The sequence below is a fragment of the Phyllobates terribilis genome, unplaced genomic scaffold (genome assembly GCF_046119375.1).
Source record: "Phyllobates terribilis strain yellow unplaced genomic scaffold, ASM4611937v1 Scaffold_2__4_contigs__length_985480577, whole genome shotgun sequence".
In the NCBI taxonomy this organism is placed as follows: domain Eukaryota; kingdom Metazoa; phylum Chordata; class Amphibia; order Anura; family Dendrobatidae; genus Phyllobates; species Phyllobates terribilis.
Genome location: NW_027362762.1, coordinates 422,190,444 through 422,209,712, shown reverse-complemented (window position 1 = coordinate 422,209,712; position 19,269 = coordinate 422,190,444). Strand labels below are relative to the sequence as shown.

General features: G+C 46.6%; 1 protein-coding gene across 1 annotated transcript; it reads right to left on the bottom strand.

The window, feature by feature from the left end:
* Nucleotides 1–1,593: 1,593 nt before the first annotated feature.
* On the bottom strand, nucleotides 1,594–19,267 carry LOC141213171 (uncharacterized). Its single transcript, XM_073665157.1, has 4 exons — nucleotides 19,226–19,267; nucleotides 2,996–3,137; nucleotides 2,752–2,899; nucleotides 1,594–2,671 (listed from the first exon to the last, which is right to left on the bottom strand). Coding segments are annotated over exons 2-4 (909 nt in total). The 5' UTR covers nucleotides 2,997–3,137; nucleotides 19,226–19,267; the 3' UTR covers nucleotides 1,594–1,911.
* Nucleotides 19,268–19,269: the final 2 nt, after the last annotated feature.

Sequence of the window (19,269 nt, the reverse complement as noted above, 5' to 3'; positions counted from 1 at the left end):
TCTTCTGCTGGGTGTTCGCCTTTTTTTTGTTGTTCTGGGAGACATCCGTCATTTGGGTCATTCTCCAAATTGGTTTCGGCTGTGCCTGAGGAGGAGAGTTTTTCCGGTGATTTGGAGAGAGTTTGGATGGATGTGCATGGTAATCTTCAGGAGGCTAACAAAAAATCTAAGAGGTACTTTGATAGGAAATGGCAAGAGGTTTTGTTTGCTGTTGGTGACATGGTTTGGTTGTCCTCTAAGAATCTGCGATTGAGGATTCCTTCTAAAAAATTGGGTCCCAAGTTCGTAGGGCCCTTTAAGGTGCTTCAGATAGTTAACCAATCTGCTGTTAGGTTTGAGGTTCCTACGTCCTGGAAGATTAACTCGGTGTTTCATGTTTCTCTGTTGAAAAAAGCTGATGTGTCTGATGGTGACGCCTCTGCCACTGTTCCTCCGGTGGTGGAGGACGGGGAATATGAAATTTCCCGCATCCTAAATTCTAGACAGTATAGAGGGAGTTTGCAGTATCTCGTCGCTTGGAAGGGTTTCGGACCTGAGGATAACTCATGGGTGAGGGCGGATGATGTTTCTGCTTCCAGACTTGTCAGAGCGTTTCACAGGAGGCTTCCTGGTAAGCCTGGGCCTAGGGGATCCGGAGGACCCTCTTAGAAGAGGGGGTACTGTTAGAACTCTCCTGTTAGTTTTTTTTTAGTTTGCTGGTCACACGACCATTTTTGCCTATTTAATCCGGCTCCGCCCTCCTGGTCTTGCTGGACTTCATTGTATTTACTACTCTTGAGCTAGCTTGGTGCTCTGTTGCCGTTCTCTGTTAGTTTTGCTAGGTCTTCTGACCTCTATGCTTTTTGTTGTGTGTTTGTCTTTGACTGCTACTATTTCTGCTAGGAGGTGTCCAACTTATCCCAGTCCCTAGTTCTTGTAGGGATCCCTCCCTCACATCTATAGGTCTTCGTTCAGACTAGCCGAGGACTTTAGCGGGTCTGATCGCAGGATCAGGTTTCCCGTTACATCATAGGAATCTAGTTTAGTTCTATTGTAGGGACAGTTCTCCTGTCTTTCCTTAGTCCCTGTAGCAGATCATAACAATAAAAATGTACAAAAAAGTGTTTATAAAAAAAAATTTATTTTGTTTAAATTTTAATTTGTCTAAAATATTTCTTGAATTGTCACCTTCTACATATTGTTTTAGGACCATACGTCAACGCAAAAGTGAACAACCCACAAGGATCAGTGCCTGGAAATTGGCATTACTACCTAGAGCGCTCTTCCCAAGTACTGTCTGCTAAAGTCATCCCTCACCATTGTTATTTGCTTGCGCTAAGAGCAGAACTAGCAAAGACCAGTGTTGAGAGTAGTATTCATCCAAAACTTAGTTGTGGTCAAAAATATCAAAGTATATTTCTAATTTAAAAACGACTGTATACAGCCGACCACACACGTAGAGTAGTTGAAGAAATTAAAAAATTTTGAGTTCCTCTGACCGGCGCTATGGTGAGCGCAGATCAGGGTAACACTTTTATCATTTAAACCCAATCCAACCACATATACACTTGAAAAGTAAAATGAACACATAGTTTAACAAAAAAAATTTTAATACATAATATAGAATAACCTTTTTTAAAACAAAAAACAACAAACTTCTAGAAAATTTAATCGGACAAACATTGCCCTGTCCTGTAATCAGTTTAGGGCCATAAAAACCGGGCAGCACCTGTAGGTTGTTTAATTATATAAAACTAAACACCTTTTCTTACAGTCCCCTACGCCTGAAGCCTGGTATAGGTGACCATAAGAAAAGGTGTTTGTTAACTCTTTGTCTGATTCTCTAAAACATTGTGTATCTAACGACCTACAGGTGCTGTCTGTATTTGCTATGGTCCAAAAATGATGACAGGGAGGGGTAAAATGATTCAACTAAAAGTTATGCAGGTCTTGTTCAAAGCTGTACCCAGGAAACAGTTCTTGGGAAAAACTGGAGTAGGGGGATGGTCCTCTCAGAACTGATGATCCACCATGGGCCATTTGGCGAGCATAACTTGCTTGCATATCTTCAGGACGGTATGCTGCAACCTGCCCAAAATGCTGGGTTGCAGCTGCTGGTGGTGGTGGAAGCACACTGGGATTGAACAAATGAAATATCCCACATAGTACGGCTGGGGGCGAGGGCATAACTGATGCCCCATCAATCGCCATGACCAGAGCGTTTGCTGCAGTCATGTACATGTTCTGCTTATCTCGTGGCATAGATCTGATGCGGCCAGCTAGGGCTAAGCCAAATTTATCTATGTCATCTTCCTCGGATGACCTTTCCACAAGACTGAGGGTACGATTTGTGAGGGCTTCAAGCACACTAGTCCCACCCTCGTTGGTTTTGGACTTTTTTTGGGCCGCCCTTCTCAATGCCACAGGATGTGCAGAAGCAGACCCCCTCCCAGTGGGCCTCGACACATCACCAGTAGAGCTACCAGCATCACTTGGAGCAGGAGCATCAGTCACCAAACCCGTCCCGGCGTCCGCTGGATTGGACCAAGAACGTGTGGGACAACCAGATGTTGAAGACGCAGAAGCAGATGGATCCGGTGAGGAAAGATGGGAAAAGTCCTCGGATTCCTCCTCTGCTTGCTCAGTGGTTGTGTCCTCTTGTGGTGTTGGGGCCCTGATGTTTCCTTCAGTTCTGTTTAAAATAAAAGGTAAAAAACAATGTAAATACAACATTTTTGTAAACATTTCAATTAATATTTATTGGGAAATTACCTCCGCAATCTCCTGCTGCTTAGCATGAAGGCAAGCTCATCCGCAAAAGGAACTTTGCGTTTTCTTGGCGATGAGCCACTTTTCACCGACTGGTGATACTTCACCAGCCGGTCGGTGACCGATCTCCACCGATTTTTAATATCAGACACTGCAATAACAAAACAAAAACATTTTATGAACTGCTTTAACGACAAAAATGCAATTATAAATAGATATAAAAATAAATGTAAAAATAAAAACTTACTAATTTCCTCTTGGGCATCACGTTCCACATTGACCCACTGGGGATAGATTTCACTCAACACAGAGGCCCAGGCGTCCTTTTTCTTCTGCTTGTCTTTGTATTGATCACTGGCTCGGTCCCATATTTCGGGATATTTTTCAATCTAGAGTGAATAATAACGTCTGTGAATATTTTCCCTTAAACAAAATGGTGGAATAAAAGATTACAATTTTTTTTATAAAAAAAAAAAAAAAACACACACACACACACGCAAAACATATGGAGATATCTATGCACACACACACCAACACCAACCCCTCACCTATATTGTACGGTTCTTTCACACGTCAATCTCCGGGACGAGTGTTCATGCCATTTTCCACACATACCGGAGACCCACACACAGACCCATTGCAAAGCATGCTCGGTCACACTTGTCTGTAGTAACGTGGATATGTGGACGTGAGAAATTAACATTACAGCGTATGCAGGAGCTTTCAGTGAATGAACCTACATACGCTGTCCAATAATCTTTTAGTTCAATAAAATCTTTTAAAAAAAAAAACCGTGGGCTCCCGCATAGTTTTAATAACTAGCAGAGGGAAAGCAGACGGTTGATGGCTGATGTTATAATCTGGGAAGTAGCCAATAACCATGGACCCTTCCCTTGCTATTAATACCAGGCCGCAGCAGTTAGCTTAGCCTTTACTGCTCATTGTACAGGGGGACCACCCCAAAAAAACATTGGGTCCCCCTATAAATTGAAGCCAGCAAAGGCTAGCCACTTTGCCTTTTCTGGCTACTATATAGGAAGACCCCCACAAAAAAATGACATGGGGTCCCCCTATAAGTTGTAGCCAGCAAAGGCTAGGCAGACAGCTGCGACCTGACATTAATAGCCAAGAAAGGGGCCATGGTTGTAGGCCCACTCCCAGGCTATAATATCAGCCCTCAGCCGCCGCAGATTTGGTGCATCATATTTGTGCGCCAAATCTGGCGCTTAGCCTCGCTCTTCCACGCTGCCCTGGAGCGGTGGCAGGGGGTAATAGTGGTGGGGTTCATGTCAGCCCCAGCTGCCATGAAGCCCAGGTTAGTAATGAGGGGCATCTATAAGACACCCCCATTACTAACCTACAATGATTTAAAAAAAAAAACACACTAGACCCAGAAAAAAATTTTGGAATTGAAATAAATGAGACAAGTTTAATCAATTCTTAATTTACTAAAAAAAAAATAATTACCTGTCCACGTTCCTGCGCTGATCTCCCATGCACAGCTGTCACATCTGGAGATGTGACAGCTGTCATGGCTGCTGTATGCTCACACTGCCGGGAATACGTCTGCTCCCGGCAGCGTGAGCCCCTGACTGAGGTCACCGGAGTGCATTCAGTCAGCGCTGCTCCGGTGACCTCCTTTACGGCCCTGCTGTACCGTGGGAATTTCTCACGGTGAGCGGGACCGTAAAGGAACTCACCGTAGCTGCGCTGACTGAACTCCGGCGAACTCACTTGGCATTGTAGCGGTGGCAGTGGTTTAGAGCGGTCACATTTTATGTGGCTGCTCTAAACTGGAGATCTTCGTGGGACACTCGATTTGGACTGCTACGGAGGGGTAAGGATAGGTTGTGGTTTATTATTTTATACAGGAGATCGATGGCTTCGGGGAATTAGGTGTCTAGGTGAGTATAGGTGTAGTTTTTTCTTTTAAATTTTATTTTAGGTGGCGATCGCCGGGGACAGGTAATGTATTACGTTTTTTTTATAGGTAACCACTGGCCACCAATGAAAAAAAATTAAAAAAAGGGACAGTAGATTAAAGAATCTTGGGGGCAATAAAAAAATAAGGTATATATAAATATCTAAAAAGGGAATATGATGGCACCCCACCCCCCCAAAAAAAAAGGTAGGGGGGTGGAATAATAAATAGGGTCAATAATATATGGAGGCTAACATATGGGGGCTAAAATTTAATTTTGGGGCACATTTTACAGCAGGAGCAGGCAGATGGGAACTACTACTCCCATCGAGCTGCTCCTGCTGGCACTAGTTTGACTGGGGACAGACATAGGCCGATGGGAGTAGTAGTGTCACATCGGCCTATGTCTGCCTGCTGACACCCACACACACAGACCCCACATACACCCCACGTACACCCCACACAGACACATACAGACCACATACAGACACACACAGACACACAGACACTACTTACCACACTAATCATTAATCCAACGTTCAGATTCATACGCTTGTACCATCCGACATGAGCAGCCATGATCCTGATAGACGGGAATACTATGGGATTCTCATCTTCCTGGATTATGGGATGCTCATGGGATGGCTGCAACACCCAATTGTGAGGTCACTTCCTATTTGCTGCGGTTCTGTGGTACAAGACCACAGCAAATGCGCTTCAATTCCGCAAGTATTTTTACATATTTGTGGATTTGAAGCAGCCCAATGCAAGTCAATGGCGGCGATTACACCGCGCTTCCTCAAAATTAATGAACATGCTGCGGATTTTTGCGCGCAGCATAAACGCTGCGGAAAAATCCGCAGTGTGGGCATTGACAGTGCGGCTTGTCATTGAGGACCATGGGGGGCGGATTACCAAGCGTTTTTGAAGTGTTTACGCTGAGGAAATTCCGCAGCATATCCGCTTGAAAAACGCTACGTGCGCACTTAGCCTAAAAATTCAAATTTTGAAAATTGCAAAATTTTCAACATGTTCGCCAAATTTCCATTTTTTTCACAAATAAACGCAAGTGATATCGAAGAAATTTTACCACAATCATGAAGTACAATATGTCCCGAAAAAACAGTCTCAGAATCAGGGGGATCCGTTGAAGCGTTCCAGAGTAATTACCTCATAAAGTGACAGTGGTCAGAATTGTAAAAATTGGCCTGGTCATTAACGTGCAAACCACCTTGGGTTGTAAAGGGGTTAAATGGGAAGCCCTCAAATGTTTCCTTAAAGGGGTATTTATCAAGCATCGGTCTCGAATCCAAAAAGCTCAGCCAATTAAATTAGCCCTACAGAAAGTCACCAATTTAGAGTTAATCCATAAAAAGGCGCTCTCCACCGCAACCCTTAGCGACCTTCTCAATTAGAAATTAGAGGCTAAACAACTACTTGATTCCTCGTACAAATGATTACTTCAACTTGGACAAAGCAAATTTTATGAATTTAGTAATGAAACCAGGAAGATTGCTAGCTAAGACTCTTAATTCCAAAATAATTCAGACAAATATCCCCTGCATTAAGAATGCACATGATAAATTAGTTCAAACCACTCCCAAAAAATCACAGACGCCTTCAAATCATATTATTTGAAGTTATACAACTTGCCACCAACTACCCTAGCTACAGAAAGTTATGCCAATAGATCAGTTCTCTTCAAAAAATTGGATGATGAAACAGTTAAAGACCTAGAAAGTCCCTTTACATAACAGGAACTGGAGGCCTCCATTCAAGATCTTCCAGGCAATAAAAGTCCAGGTCCTGATGGCTTTACGACTAAATTTTTGCAAATTGTCTCTTCAGAGAGGAAGAGGACTAGAACTCTAGTGCCACCTATAGGAAGTAGCAATCCTAAAAGTCAATATAGACTCTCTAACGAGCCTTGTCACATGACTTGGATCTCCCTTGGATCCCAACTAAATTTTATGAAGTATTTTCTGAACAAATGATCCCTTCGAGTCCTTTAACTCCATTACAGAGTCTACCTTTTTTCCTCGCTATTCTATGGTAGCACATGTCACTGTCATTCCTAAACCAGGAAAAGATCCCAAATCCTGTAGTAGTTATCGACCAATCTCTTTACTAAATGTGGCTTTAAAACTACAGTATATACAAAACTCTTAGCTAACAGACTTAAATTTCACCTCCCTAATTTAATACAGCCGAATCAGTTGGGCTTTGTGCTGGGCAGAGAAGCACGGTACAATACATTGAAAATATTAGACATTATTAGACACTCACATGCTCAAAAATCCCTCTAATGATCCTATGTATATGCATATGGTTCCTAACGAGGACGATGCAGTGAGGAAGTGGGGAGAGCACTTTAGTGTTGCGCACGTCGGAGGTCACTGGAGCGGAAGTCACAGTGACTCGCCGGCGCCTGCACAGAAGATCCCTCCTGTACAATAAGCATAGAAGGGAGGAAGAAGTGCGCAGGCGTGGGATTTGCCAGCGGCACAGGGCACTGTGACAAGCAGTGGAGGGGGAAAACATTATAATTAATACAGGAGGTGGGGATTTCTTGTGGGCCCCAGGCCTCCAAAGCATCAGAAACCTGTAGGAATAAAAATAAATTTCACAGCAACTAGACCTCTAATATGAGGCATACAGGTAGGTATAGATTTACATTTCTATCACCGGTATGCCCATATTAGTATGTCAGATAATTCCCAGGGGGTGACAGATTCCCTTTAAATCCATATATTAATTTGTCCACCATTTCAGTATGTGATTGTATGATACAAGCATTCCCTCGCCTCCCCCCTTCCATCCTCCAACCCAAATTTATAAACTACTGGATGATCGTGAGCGCTGCTGCAAAACCCAATTCCCAATTACAACATCAGTGAGCAGCGCTCAGGATCATCCAGTAGCTTATAAATTTTGGATGGGGGTTTTAAGGGAGAGGGGAGGGAATGACATGCAGGGGAGGAGGGAAACATTATAATTAATACAGGAGGTGGGGATTTCTTGCGAGCCCATGGCCCGCAAGCATCAGAAACCTGTAGGAATAAAAAGAAATTTCGCAGCAACTAGACCTCTACTATTAGGCATACAGGTAGGTATAGATTTACATTTATATCATCTGTATGCCCATATTAAAGGTCAGATAAGTCCCAGGGTGTGACAGATTCCCTTTAAGTTAGCTACTCACACAGCCAGTGGCACTGCCGCGCCCAATGCCCAGTCAAGAATAATCTAATGGCCGCCTTAGCCTGCCCACCACCTCAGCCTGCCAGCCTCCTCAGCGGCCTGCCCTCAGCAGCCTCCCACCCACCGCTTCCTCACACTGTCCAGCAGCCTCCCCTCAGCAGCTTCCTCACACTGCCCATCTGCCTCTTCCTCACACTGTCCAGAAGCCATCCCTCAGTCTCCTCAGCTCAGCAGCCACCCCACCCGCCGTTTCCTCACTGTCCACCAGCCTCCCCACACTACACACCCACGGCTTTCTCACACTGTACACCAGCCTCCCCTCCGCAGTCTCCCAACACTGCCCACCTGTCGATTCCCCACATTGTCCACCAGCCTCTCCTCCTCAGTCTCCCCACACTGCCCACCTGTCGATTCCCCACAGTGTTCAGCAGCCTCCCCTCCTCAGCCTTCCCACCTGTCGCTCCCTCACACTGTTCAGCAGCCTCCCCTTCTCAGCCTCCACACACTCCCCACCTGTTGATTCCCCACAGAGTCCAGCAGCACCCCCTCCTCAGGCTCCTCACATGTCAATTCCCCACACTGTCCAGCAGTCTCCCCTCCTCAGCCTCCCCTCACTGCCCACCAGCTTCCCCTACTCAGCCTCCCCTCCTGTCGCTTCCTTGCACTGTTCAACAGCCTCCCTTCCTCAGCCTCCCCACACTGCCCACCTATCGATTCCCAACACAGTTCAGCAGCCTCCCCTCCTCACCCTCCCCACACTAACCACCTGTCGATTCCCTGCACTGTCCAGCAGCCTCCCCACCTGTCGCTTCCTCACACTGTCCACTAGCCTCCCCAAACTGCCCACCTGTCGATTCCCAACACTATCCAGCAGCCTCCCCTACACTGCCCACCTGTCGATTTCCCAAACTGTCCAGCAGCCTCCCCTCCTCAGCCTCTCCTCACTGCCTACCTGTCGATTCCCCACACTGTCCACCAGCCTCCCCTCCTCAGCCTCACCTCACTGCCCACCTGTCGATTCCCACCACTGTCCAGCAGCCTCCCCACCTGTCGCTTCCTCACACTGTCCACCAGCCTCCCTTCCTCAGCCTCCACACCTGTCGCTTCATCACACTGTCCACCAGCCTCCCCTCCACAGCCTACCCACACTGACCACCTGTCGATTCCCCACACTGTCCAGCAGCCTCCCCACCTGTCGCTTCATCACACTGTTCAGCAGCCTCCCCTCCTGAGCCTCCCCACACTGCCCACCTGTTGATTCCCCACACTGTCCGGCAGCCACCCCTCTTCAGACTCTCCACCTGTTGCTTCCTCACACTGTCCACCAGCCTCCCCTCACTGCCCACCTGTCGATTCCCCAGACTGTCCACCAGCCTCCCCTCCTCAGTCTCCCCACCTGTCGCTTCATTACACTGACCAGCAGCCTCCCCTCACTGCCCACCTGTTGATTACCCACACGGTCCACCAGCCTCCCCTTCTCAGCCTCCCCACCCGTTGCTTCCTCACACTGTCCAGCAGCCTCCCCTCCTCAGCCTCCCCTCACTGCCCACCTGTCGATTCCCCACACTGTCCAGCAGCCTCCCCTCCTCAGCCTCCCCTCACTGCCCACCTGTCGATTCCCCACACTGTCCAGCAGCTTCCCCTCCTCAGCCTCCCCTCACTGTCCACCTGTCGATTCCCCACACTGTCCACCAGCCTCCCCTCCTTAGCCTCCCCTCACTGCCCACCTGTCGATTCCCCACACTGTCCACCAGTCTCCCCTCCTCAGCCTCTCCACACTGCCCACCTGTCGATTCCCCACACTGTCCAGCAGCCTCCCCTCCTCACCCTCCCCACCTGTCGCTTCCTCACACTGTCAACCAGCCTCACCTCCTCAGTCTCCCCACCTGTCGACTCCCCACTGTCCACCAGCCTCCCCTTCTCAGCCTTCCCACACTGCCCACCTATCGATTCCCCACATTGTCCAGAATCCTCCCCTTCCCAGCCTCACCACCTGTCGCTTCATCACACTGTACATCAGCCTCCCCTCCTCAGCCTCCCCATCTGTCGCTTCCACACACTGTTCAGCAGCTTCCCCTCCTCAGTCTGCCCTCAGCAGCCTCCACACACTGCCAGCCCACCTACATCTTCCTCACACTGCCTGCCTCAGCCTGCCTGCCCACCGCCGCAGCCTCCAATGGTGCTCTACTCCCACGCTGCTCTGGAATCAAGATGGTGGTCGGGCGCGTGTCATGTCAGGACCATTATGCACCCGGGCACGGCCGCGGCTTATAGGTACATCACCCAATTCCTGCCGCCTGGTGCATTAACAACACTGTAGATCTATCTTTAAATTACCTTAGGTGATTTAACTGTACAGTGTTGCTATGCACCTGGCGTGCGGCGCTATGGCAGCCCTGAACTGTTGCCCCTGGGTGGCCCAGTGAGCGGAAGCAAAGAGAGGGGGGCCTCAGGCTGCCTGCGTGTTCGGACCCCCCCCTTTTTGCTTCAGTTCCCAGGGCCCCATACAGTAGTAAGGGCAGTAATGCCCTGATGGCGGCCCTGTACAGAGCTCTTGTGCATAATGTCACTGGTGGTAATAACAGTGTTGTTAGTATTGTGGTTTGTATTCATGATCAGTATTGTAGTATTCGGTCACTATGGGGTGGTAATTTGTAGTCCAGTCATGGTGTGATGGTATGTCTCCTTTGTACATTATGTGGTATTATTCGATCACTATGTGGTGGTAATATGTGGTCCGGTCATGGTGTGATGGTATTTCTCCTTTGTACAGTATGTGGTATTATTTGGTCACTATATGGTGGAATATGTTGTCCAGTCATGGTGTGGCGGTATTTCTCCCTTGTATGTGGTATTATTTAGTCGCTATATGCAGGTAATATGTTTTCTGGCCATGGTGTGGCAGTATTTGTTGTGGTATTATGTGGTCTGGTATGTGGCATTATTCGGACACTATGTGGTGGTAATATGTGGTCTGGTCATGGTTTGGCGGTATTTGTTCCTTGTATGTGTATTATTCTGTCACTATGTGGTGGTAATATGTGGGCTGGTCATGGTGTGGCGGTATTCGTTCCTTGTATGTGGTATTATTCTGTCACTATCTGGTGGTAATATGTGGTCTGGTCATGGTGTGGTGGTATTTCTCCCTTGTATGTGGTATTATTGGTGTTGGTATAGTGAACTGTATTGTGTATGGCGGTCATTTGTTCTCTCAAATATTAATTAGGAGAAGATATTTTATTTCCATTAGAGATTAAATACTTGAAACACAGCAGCAGAGGTGCACTTACAGGGGTTCTCCGGTGAAAAAAAGTAATCACCTCTCCACACTATAAGTGATAACGTATTGATTGATGGGGTCTGACTGCTGGGACCCAATCGGCAGAATGTGCAACTTCTATTCCCATTAGACTAGAGCGGCATGTACAACTCGATCACTGATCCATGCATTCCCTCAGTGGCTGCAAGCGCTGTTCTTGTTTTTTTCTGGAAACCCCCAAGAGAATGAATGGAGCTGCGGTCAGACGTCCCACCTGCTGCTGCATTTTAAAAAGGCGATAAGTGTTGTGTCAGGGATAAAACTTCCCCATTCTTCTGATCGGTGCAGTTTCCAATGTTCAAACCTAAACGATCAATAAATTATCACCTATCCTGTGGAGTCCATGGATCGGTGATAACTTGTTTTAACCAAAGAAGCCCTTTAATGCAAACTACCGTAATTGTAAATCCCAGTTATGGTGGAGCACAGTAGATGTGCAGGAACCGCCTGTGATTTACAGTCGCTGCTCCACTATAAAGCCGGAGACACAATAGCGTATCACATCCGACGCGAGAGCATCGGATGTGATATGCTAATGACACTCATCTCCTGCTCTGTTGCGAGTGTGAGCCGAGTGTCAGTGCTCTGTGCTCCGATCCTCTTGCATATGAGAATCACAGCACAGCTGCGGAGGAGACGGAGAAAGCAATTTCTCTGTCTCCATTGCTAACGTCATACAATCGCAGCATGCTGCGTTTTTTTTTCAGTCCGGTCTCAATCCGATTGGAACTGAAAAAAAAAAACGCATATGAGCACAGAATCATTGATTATCATTGGACTGAATGCAATCTGATTTTTTTATAGGATTGCATTCACCCTATTTAATTGCAAGTGGGAGCGAACCCTGATAGAGATAACGGCTTACAGATGTTTGCGTTTGCATATAGCTGTAGGGTGGGCCCCTAGAGTTAATTCCCTCTGTGGCCCCAGACACCGCAGTCCGACCCAGCATGTACAGGTGCTTCTCACAAAATTAGAAAATCATCAAAAAGTTAATTTATTTCAGTTCTTCAATACAAAAAGTGAAACTCATATATTATATAGAGTCATTACAAACAGCGTGATCTATTTCAAGTGTTTATTTCTGTTAATGTTGATGATTATGGCTTACAGCCAATGAAAACACAAAAGTCATCATCTCAGTAAATTAGAATAATTAACAAAAAAACACCTGCATAGGCTTTCTAAGCGTTTAAAAGGGTCCCTTAGTCTGTTTCAGTAGGCTCCACAATCATGGGGAAGACTGCTGATTTGACAGATGTCCAGAAGGCAGTCATTGACACACTCCACAAGGAGGGTAAGCCACAAAAGGTCATTACTAAAGAAGCTGGCTGTTCACAGAGTGCTGTATCCAAGCATATTAATGGAAAGTTGAGTGGAAGGAAAATATGTGGTAGAAAAAGGTGCACAAGCAACCGGGATAACCGCAGACTTGAAAGGATTGTTAAGAAAAGGCCATTCAAAAATTTGGCGGAGATTCACAAGGAGTGGACTGCTGCTAGAGTCATTGCTTCAAGAGCCACCACACACAGACGTATCCAGGACATGGGCTACAAGTGTCACATTCCTTGTGTCAAGCCACTCATGACCAATAGACAATGCCAGAAGCCTCTTACCTGGGCCAAGGAGAAAAAGACCTGGACTGTTGCTCAGTGGTCCAAGGTGTTGTTTTCAGATGAAAGTAAATTTTGCATTTCATTTGGAAATCAAGGTCCCAGAGTCTGAAGGAAGAGTGGAGAGGCCACAATCCAAGCTGCTTGAGGTCTAGTGTGAAGTTTCCACAATCAGTGATGGTTTGGGGAGCCATGTCATCTGCTGGTGTAGGTCCACTGTGTTTTATCAAGGCCAAAGTAAGCGCAGCCGTCTAACAGGAAATTTTAGAGTACTTCATGCTTCCCTCTGCCGACAAGCTTTTTGGAGATGGAAGTTTCATTCTCCAGCAGGACTTGGCACCTGTCCACACTGCCAAAAGTACCAATACCTGATTTAAAAACAACAGCATCACTGTGCTTGATTGGCCAGCAAACTCGCCTTACCTTAACCCCATAGAGAATCTATGGGGCATTGTCAAGAGGAAGATGAGAGACACCAGACCCAACAATGCAGACGAGCTGAAAGCTGCTATCAAAGGAGCCTGGGCTTCCATAACACCTCAGCAGTGCCACAGGCTGATCGCCTCCATGCCACGCCGCATTGATGCAGTAATTGATGTAAAAGGAGCCCTGACCAAGCATTGAGTGCATTTACTGAACATACATTTCAGTAGGCCAACATTTTGGATTTTAAAATAATTTTTCATGCTGTTGTTATAAAGTATTCTAATTTACTGAGATAATGACTTTTGTGTTTTCATTGGCTGTAATCTATAATCATCAACATTAACAGAAATAAACACTTGAAATAGATCACTCTGTGTGTAATGACTCTATATAATGTATGAGTTTCTCTTTTTGTATTGAAGAACTGAAATAAATTTACTTTTTGATGATATTCTAATTTTGTGAGAGCACCTGTATATGAGGCAGGCAGTACTTTCAGGAGCTGCCTTTAGGCTGTGTGCCCACGTAGCGTTTTTCAAGCGTTTATGCTGCGGAATTTCCGCAGCATAAACGCTTGTGAAACGCTAGGTAATCCGCACCCCATGGTCCCCAAGGGGATTCCGCATGTTCTATGCACATGCTGCGGATTTTTCCGCAGCGTTTATGCTGCGTACAAAAATCCGCAGCATGTCATTTAATTTTGCGGAAGCGCAGCGGAACTCCCGCCATTGACTTGCATTGAGACGCACAGAAACCGCGACTGTCCATTTTTACAAGCAGCTTCTATGCGTCTCTATGTGCGGATGGTACCCAGTTCTGGAGGAGAGGAGACTCTCATCCAGACCTGGGTACCATTGTACCTGTAAAAAAAGAATAAAATAACAAATAAAGTTAATACTCACCCTTCCGGCGTCTTCTCTCTGAATGCCAGCAGTGCTGAAGGACCTTCGGTGACGTCACAGTCATGTGACCGCAGGCCCTTCACCGCTCTGTCTCGCGATATGCCGGCAGCCGGGAACCAGACAGGAACGAGCGCTGCAGCCACGCCGGGGCCTCGGGGGTGAGTATAGCTTTATTTGTTTTAATTTTTACGGTTCACACTGTATAAATCCATGCTGTTTGCATGGATTTATACAGTGTGACCTAGTTGTCAAGCACTTTCCAAGTGATGCTATCGCCTGGAAAGCGCTAGTCAATCTGCATGCGGAAACGCATGTGAATCCGCATGTGGATCCGCATGTATTCTGCAGGAAAAACGCATGCACAATCTGCATGCGTTTTTTTCTGCCAGGGAGATGCAGAAATGCTGCAGAAATTTTCTGCTTCATTTCTGCATCGTGGGCACATAGCCTTTCAGAACTAAGTCTTGTAGACAAGCTACAAAGTGGAACTAAAGGGACTACCAGTGACACCTAGTGGATGCTTAGTAGATGACATCTTCATGTACAGACTCATTGGAAAAAATCTTATTATCAAGCTCCAGAGTAAGATGCACCTAATTTACCAAGAGGCACAAGCCTCTTAATATATTTGGCACATCTTCTGGCTATCTATTAACCAAAAAAGTAAAATCTAAGCCAGCCTTTGGTCTGACATTGTGTCACTCTATATTTAACACCAATTTCAGGTGTAAATTATAACAAATGTGTTGCCCCTTCAGCAAAATCCCACATTCTTTTGACACCTATAAATATTAATAAATTCCCCCATAGTCTCCTCTACAGTAAATTCACAGTATCCACTTACCCAGTCTAGTGGCCTTATATGAACCACATGTTCATCCACCCACCCACCACTGTTGTCTGTTCTTTTCTCCTAGAATACTTTTCAAGAAGCCATAATAATGAGGTTGTCTGGCCTCAGGAAGGGGAAACCATGTCTATAATTATATCTAGCGCAATCGTACATGGAAAAAATTCGGACATATTCCATGCTCTATGTATGGAAGTATCTTTTACTAGAAAACAAGAATATGTCATTCATACTTGCATATTATGGATCCAAGTTTAAGGGCTATTATCAAAAAAGAAGTTGCACCCTATCCACTGGAAAATGCTCAACTATGTCCTGCAGTCCCATAGACTATGAATGGAGCGGAGATCGAGCATGCGCACTGCCACTCCACTCAACATGAGGCTGCAGAGCCTCAGTGAGATCGAGCATGCGCACTGCCACTCCACTCAACATGAGGCTGCAGAGCCTCAGTGAGATCGAGCATGCGCACTGCCACTCCACTCAACATGAGGCTGCAGAGCCTCAGCACACTGCCACTCCACTCAACATGAGGCTGCAGAGCCTCAGTGAGATAAAGCATGCGCACTGCCACTCCACTCAACATGAGGCTGCAGAGCCTCAGTGAGATCGAGCATGCGCACTGCCACTCCACTCAACATGAGGCTGCAGAGCCTCAGTGAGATCGAGCATGCGCACTGCCACTCCACTCAACATGAGGCTGCAGAGCCTCAGTGAGATCGAGCATGCGCACTGCCACTCCACTCAACATGAGGCTGCAGAGCCTCAGTGAGATCGAGCATGCGCACTGCCACTCCACTCAACATGAGGCTGCAGAGCCTCAGCACACTGCCACTCCACTCAACATGAGGCTGCAGAGCCTCAGTGAGATAAAGCATGCGCACTGCCACTCCACTCAACATGAGGCTGCAGAGCCTCAGTGAGATCGAGCATGCGCACTGCCAGTCCACTCAACATGAGGCTGCAGAGCCTCAGTGAGATCGAGCATGCGCACTGCCACTCCACATGAGGCTGCAGAGCCTCAGTGAGATCGAGCATGCGCACTGCCACTCCACTCAACATGAGGCTGCAGAGCCTCAGTGAGATCGAGCATGCGCACTGCCACTCCACTCAACATGAGGCTGCAGAGCCTCAGTGAGATCGAGCATGCGCACTGCCACTCCACTCAACATGAGGCTGCAGAGCCTCAGCACACTGCCACTCCACTCAACATGAGGCTGCAGAGCCTCAGTGAGATAAAGCATGCGCACTGCCACTCCACTCAACATGAGGCTGCAGAGCCTCAGTGAGATCGAGCATGCGCACTGCCAGTCCACTCAACATGAGGCTGCAGAGCCTCAGTGAGATCGAGCATGCGCACTGCCAGTCCACTCAACATGAGGCTGCAGAGCCTGTGAGATCGAGCATGCGCACTGCCACTCCACATGAGGCTGCAGAGCCTCAGTGAGATCGAGCATGCGCACTGCCACTCCACTCAACATGAGGCTGCAGAGCCTCAGTGAGATCGAGCATGCGCACTGCCACTCCACTCAACATGAGGCTGCAGAGCCTCAGTGAGATCGAGCATGCGCACTGCCAGTCCACTCAACATGAGGCTGCAGAGCCTCAGTGAGATCGAGCATGCGCACTGCCACTCCACTCAACATGAGGCAGCAGAGCCTCAGTGAGATCGAGCATGCGCACTGCCACTCCACTCAACATGAGGCTGCAGAGCCTCAGTGATCAGTAAGTTATCAGGATATGGAATAATTTCCACAATAAGCATCATGTGTGATTCCAGCCTTCTTCACATGGGGTTTTGTTGTCTATTACTTTTGATTTTGTACTGAAAGCCCCAGCATGACAAGAACAAAACAAAACACATCATCACCTACCGCTTGTCCTACTTACTGTTCCCCATATAAGAGAATAAGACATCGGATCACAGATATCAAGGAATTGTTTTTTTTAGGCTTCCTATGACCTACATATCCATATATACGGCTTAGGAGGGTTGACTTTACTGACCAATTTCCTTTAAAATGCATATAAAAAGTATCTGCAGATTGAAGTTGGGGTTTTTTTGCAGCCTTTTAGATTTAAAGTCATTTTTTGTAAATTCAGTAGTTTATTTTCGTGCAGGAGTTTTTCCAGTAGGTTTTGAAGTTATATTGAGAACCCAAAAAGAACAATGCCTGAAAAAACACCTTCCGCATGTTGCGTTTTGTTAAAAATGCTGCTGACCCCATAAACATAACAAACCAGAATGCTTTTAATTTTACTATATGTGCAACTAATGTCTGGCACAGCGTTGTAGCCTAACAGAAAATGTCAAAAACTAGGGACATATGGAGTGCCATAGGACAATGGTACCGTATATCCACCACATCTGGACCCAGCCATAGACAGAAGACTGCAGGCTGTATCCAGCTACCAGCACAGGCAGACTGACTATGTACATGATAGTGCAGTGTGCACACAGGCATACAAAAGCACAGTATAAGCCCACACAAGGCCGATTCTGCCACGGTGGAAGATGAGCATCTCGCCTCAGCCCGTGGTCAGAGGGGGTCTCAGAGTGGAGTGGGTCACTGTGTGTGAAGGGCGCTCAGGAGCTCTCTCCACATGCAGTAGATACAGGTTATGTCCAATATCCAAGGCTGGAGCTGAACTCCGATCGTTGCGCTTTGCCGTTTACATGGCACTGCCAATCTCTAACAGCGGCAATTTAAGGAGAGGTTGCCGGTAAGCACATACTGGTGCCCATCGGCCCCCGAAACGCGATGGCTTGGTACCGATAACTTACCATGGCAGCCAGGGGTCTTGAGTGAGCAGATAATTTTAGCTTGCCTCCCATTGTGGCTCTCCTGTGAGGCTACTTTGGTATATCAGTATATAGCATGAACGATCACAGGTTCAAGTCCCCTAAGGGTATGTGCACACTACGTCTTGTAGAAGAGGAAAAAGCTTCAGGAAATTGCCGGAGGTGTTTTTCATGATGCATCTTTTTGGCGTTTTTAGCTACCCCTGAAGAAAGGTCAGGGCTCGTCTTTTAACCGATTTGGGGCTTTTAAAGCCTGAAGTGATTAAAATAAGCTAAAAAAGACAGAACAGATGCACAGCAAGTGGTTTTGACATTCTCATATATATGTTCATTCTTTTTAGCCATTTTTAAAAGCTTTTTCAGGCTGGTTACACACCCCCTTTTGTTCAGGTTGAAGTAAAGAATCTGTAGTCGCTCTATGTGACTGCAGACTGCTGAATCATGACAGTGTGTGATGTGCTCACTATCAGGATTCCACGTGTGGGTGGGTGGTCACATCACTGCATGTATGTGATTTGCATACTTATGGTCATGTGCCGACTAGTCTTATCTGGCTTGAGAAAAGCACAGGAGTCTAGTTGGCATGTGACCACAACTATGCAAATTGCATAGACGCGGTCATGTGACCACCCACCCGCATGGAGCATACTGGGAAATTGTGGCACATCACACAGTCATGATTCAGCGGTCTGCGGACACACACAGTAACTGCAGCCTTTTTATTGCAGCCCCTTTAACCAATATGGTAAATGGCATAAAGAGAAAAATATAGAAACGCCAGAATTGTATCATTTTCATCACCTCCCTACAAAAAATACAATAAAAAGAGATCTGTACCCAAATTGGTGTCAATAAAAACACATTACTTTTCAAAATCAGCCCCTGCACAGATCCATGGAGGGAAAAATAACATTACGGGGCTCAGAAAATGGCCACAATCACCAAAACGTCTTTTATTCTTATAAAATTCCGAGTTTTTTTTTTTTTACCACTGAAATAAAATCTCTGCAAGTTTGGCATCTCCATAATGGTAATGGACTGGAGCTATGAGGACGTAATGGCGGAACTGCGCTCCTTCACTGCAGCCTGATATTCCAAGCTTTACATCAGGCAGCAGAAAAGCGAGAATCAGCCCTGGTCCCGTATCACAGCCCACACAACATGGCTGTGCCCAGACAGTGCACAAACTTTACTCTGAAGACAATAGTGGAGTAGTCGCCTATAGCAACCAAACTCCGCCTGTCCTATTCAGTACCCCTTGGAAAAATTAAACCAGTAACTCAATAGGTTGCTATGGGCAACGTCCTTTGTTGCCGTGATAAATCGTTCCCACAATGACCTCCAGCGGCAGTACTAGTAACAAGTGTTTGTTTTATTCACGCAAATAACGATATGTCCCCCCTACTATGAAATGGTACGGTCCGTATATTGCAGCTAATTACCTCTTGTCTGGAGGAGGAGTCACCTAGTTGCCACGCCTCCTGAC

What these genes read in the sequence shown, in the direction of transcription:
- LOC141213171 (XM_073665157.1), bottom strand. An exon ending in AGCAGCAGGAGATTGCGGAG is followed by an intron (nt 2,672 to 2,751) that starts GTAATTTCCCAA and finishes TATTTTAAACAG; the next exon opens with AACTGAAGGAAACATCAGGG.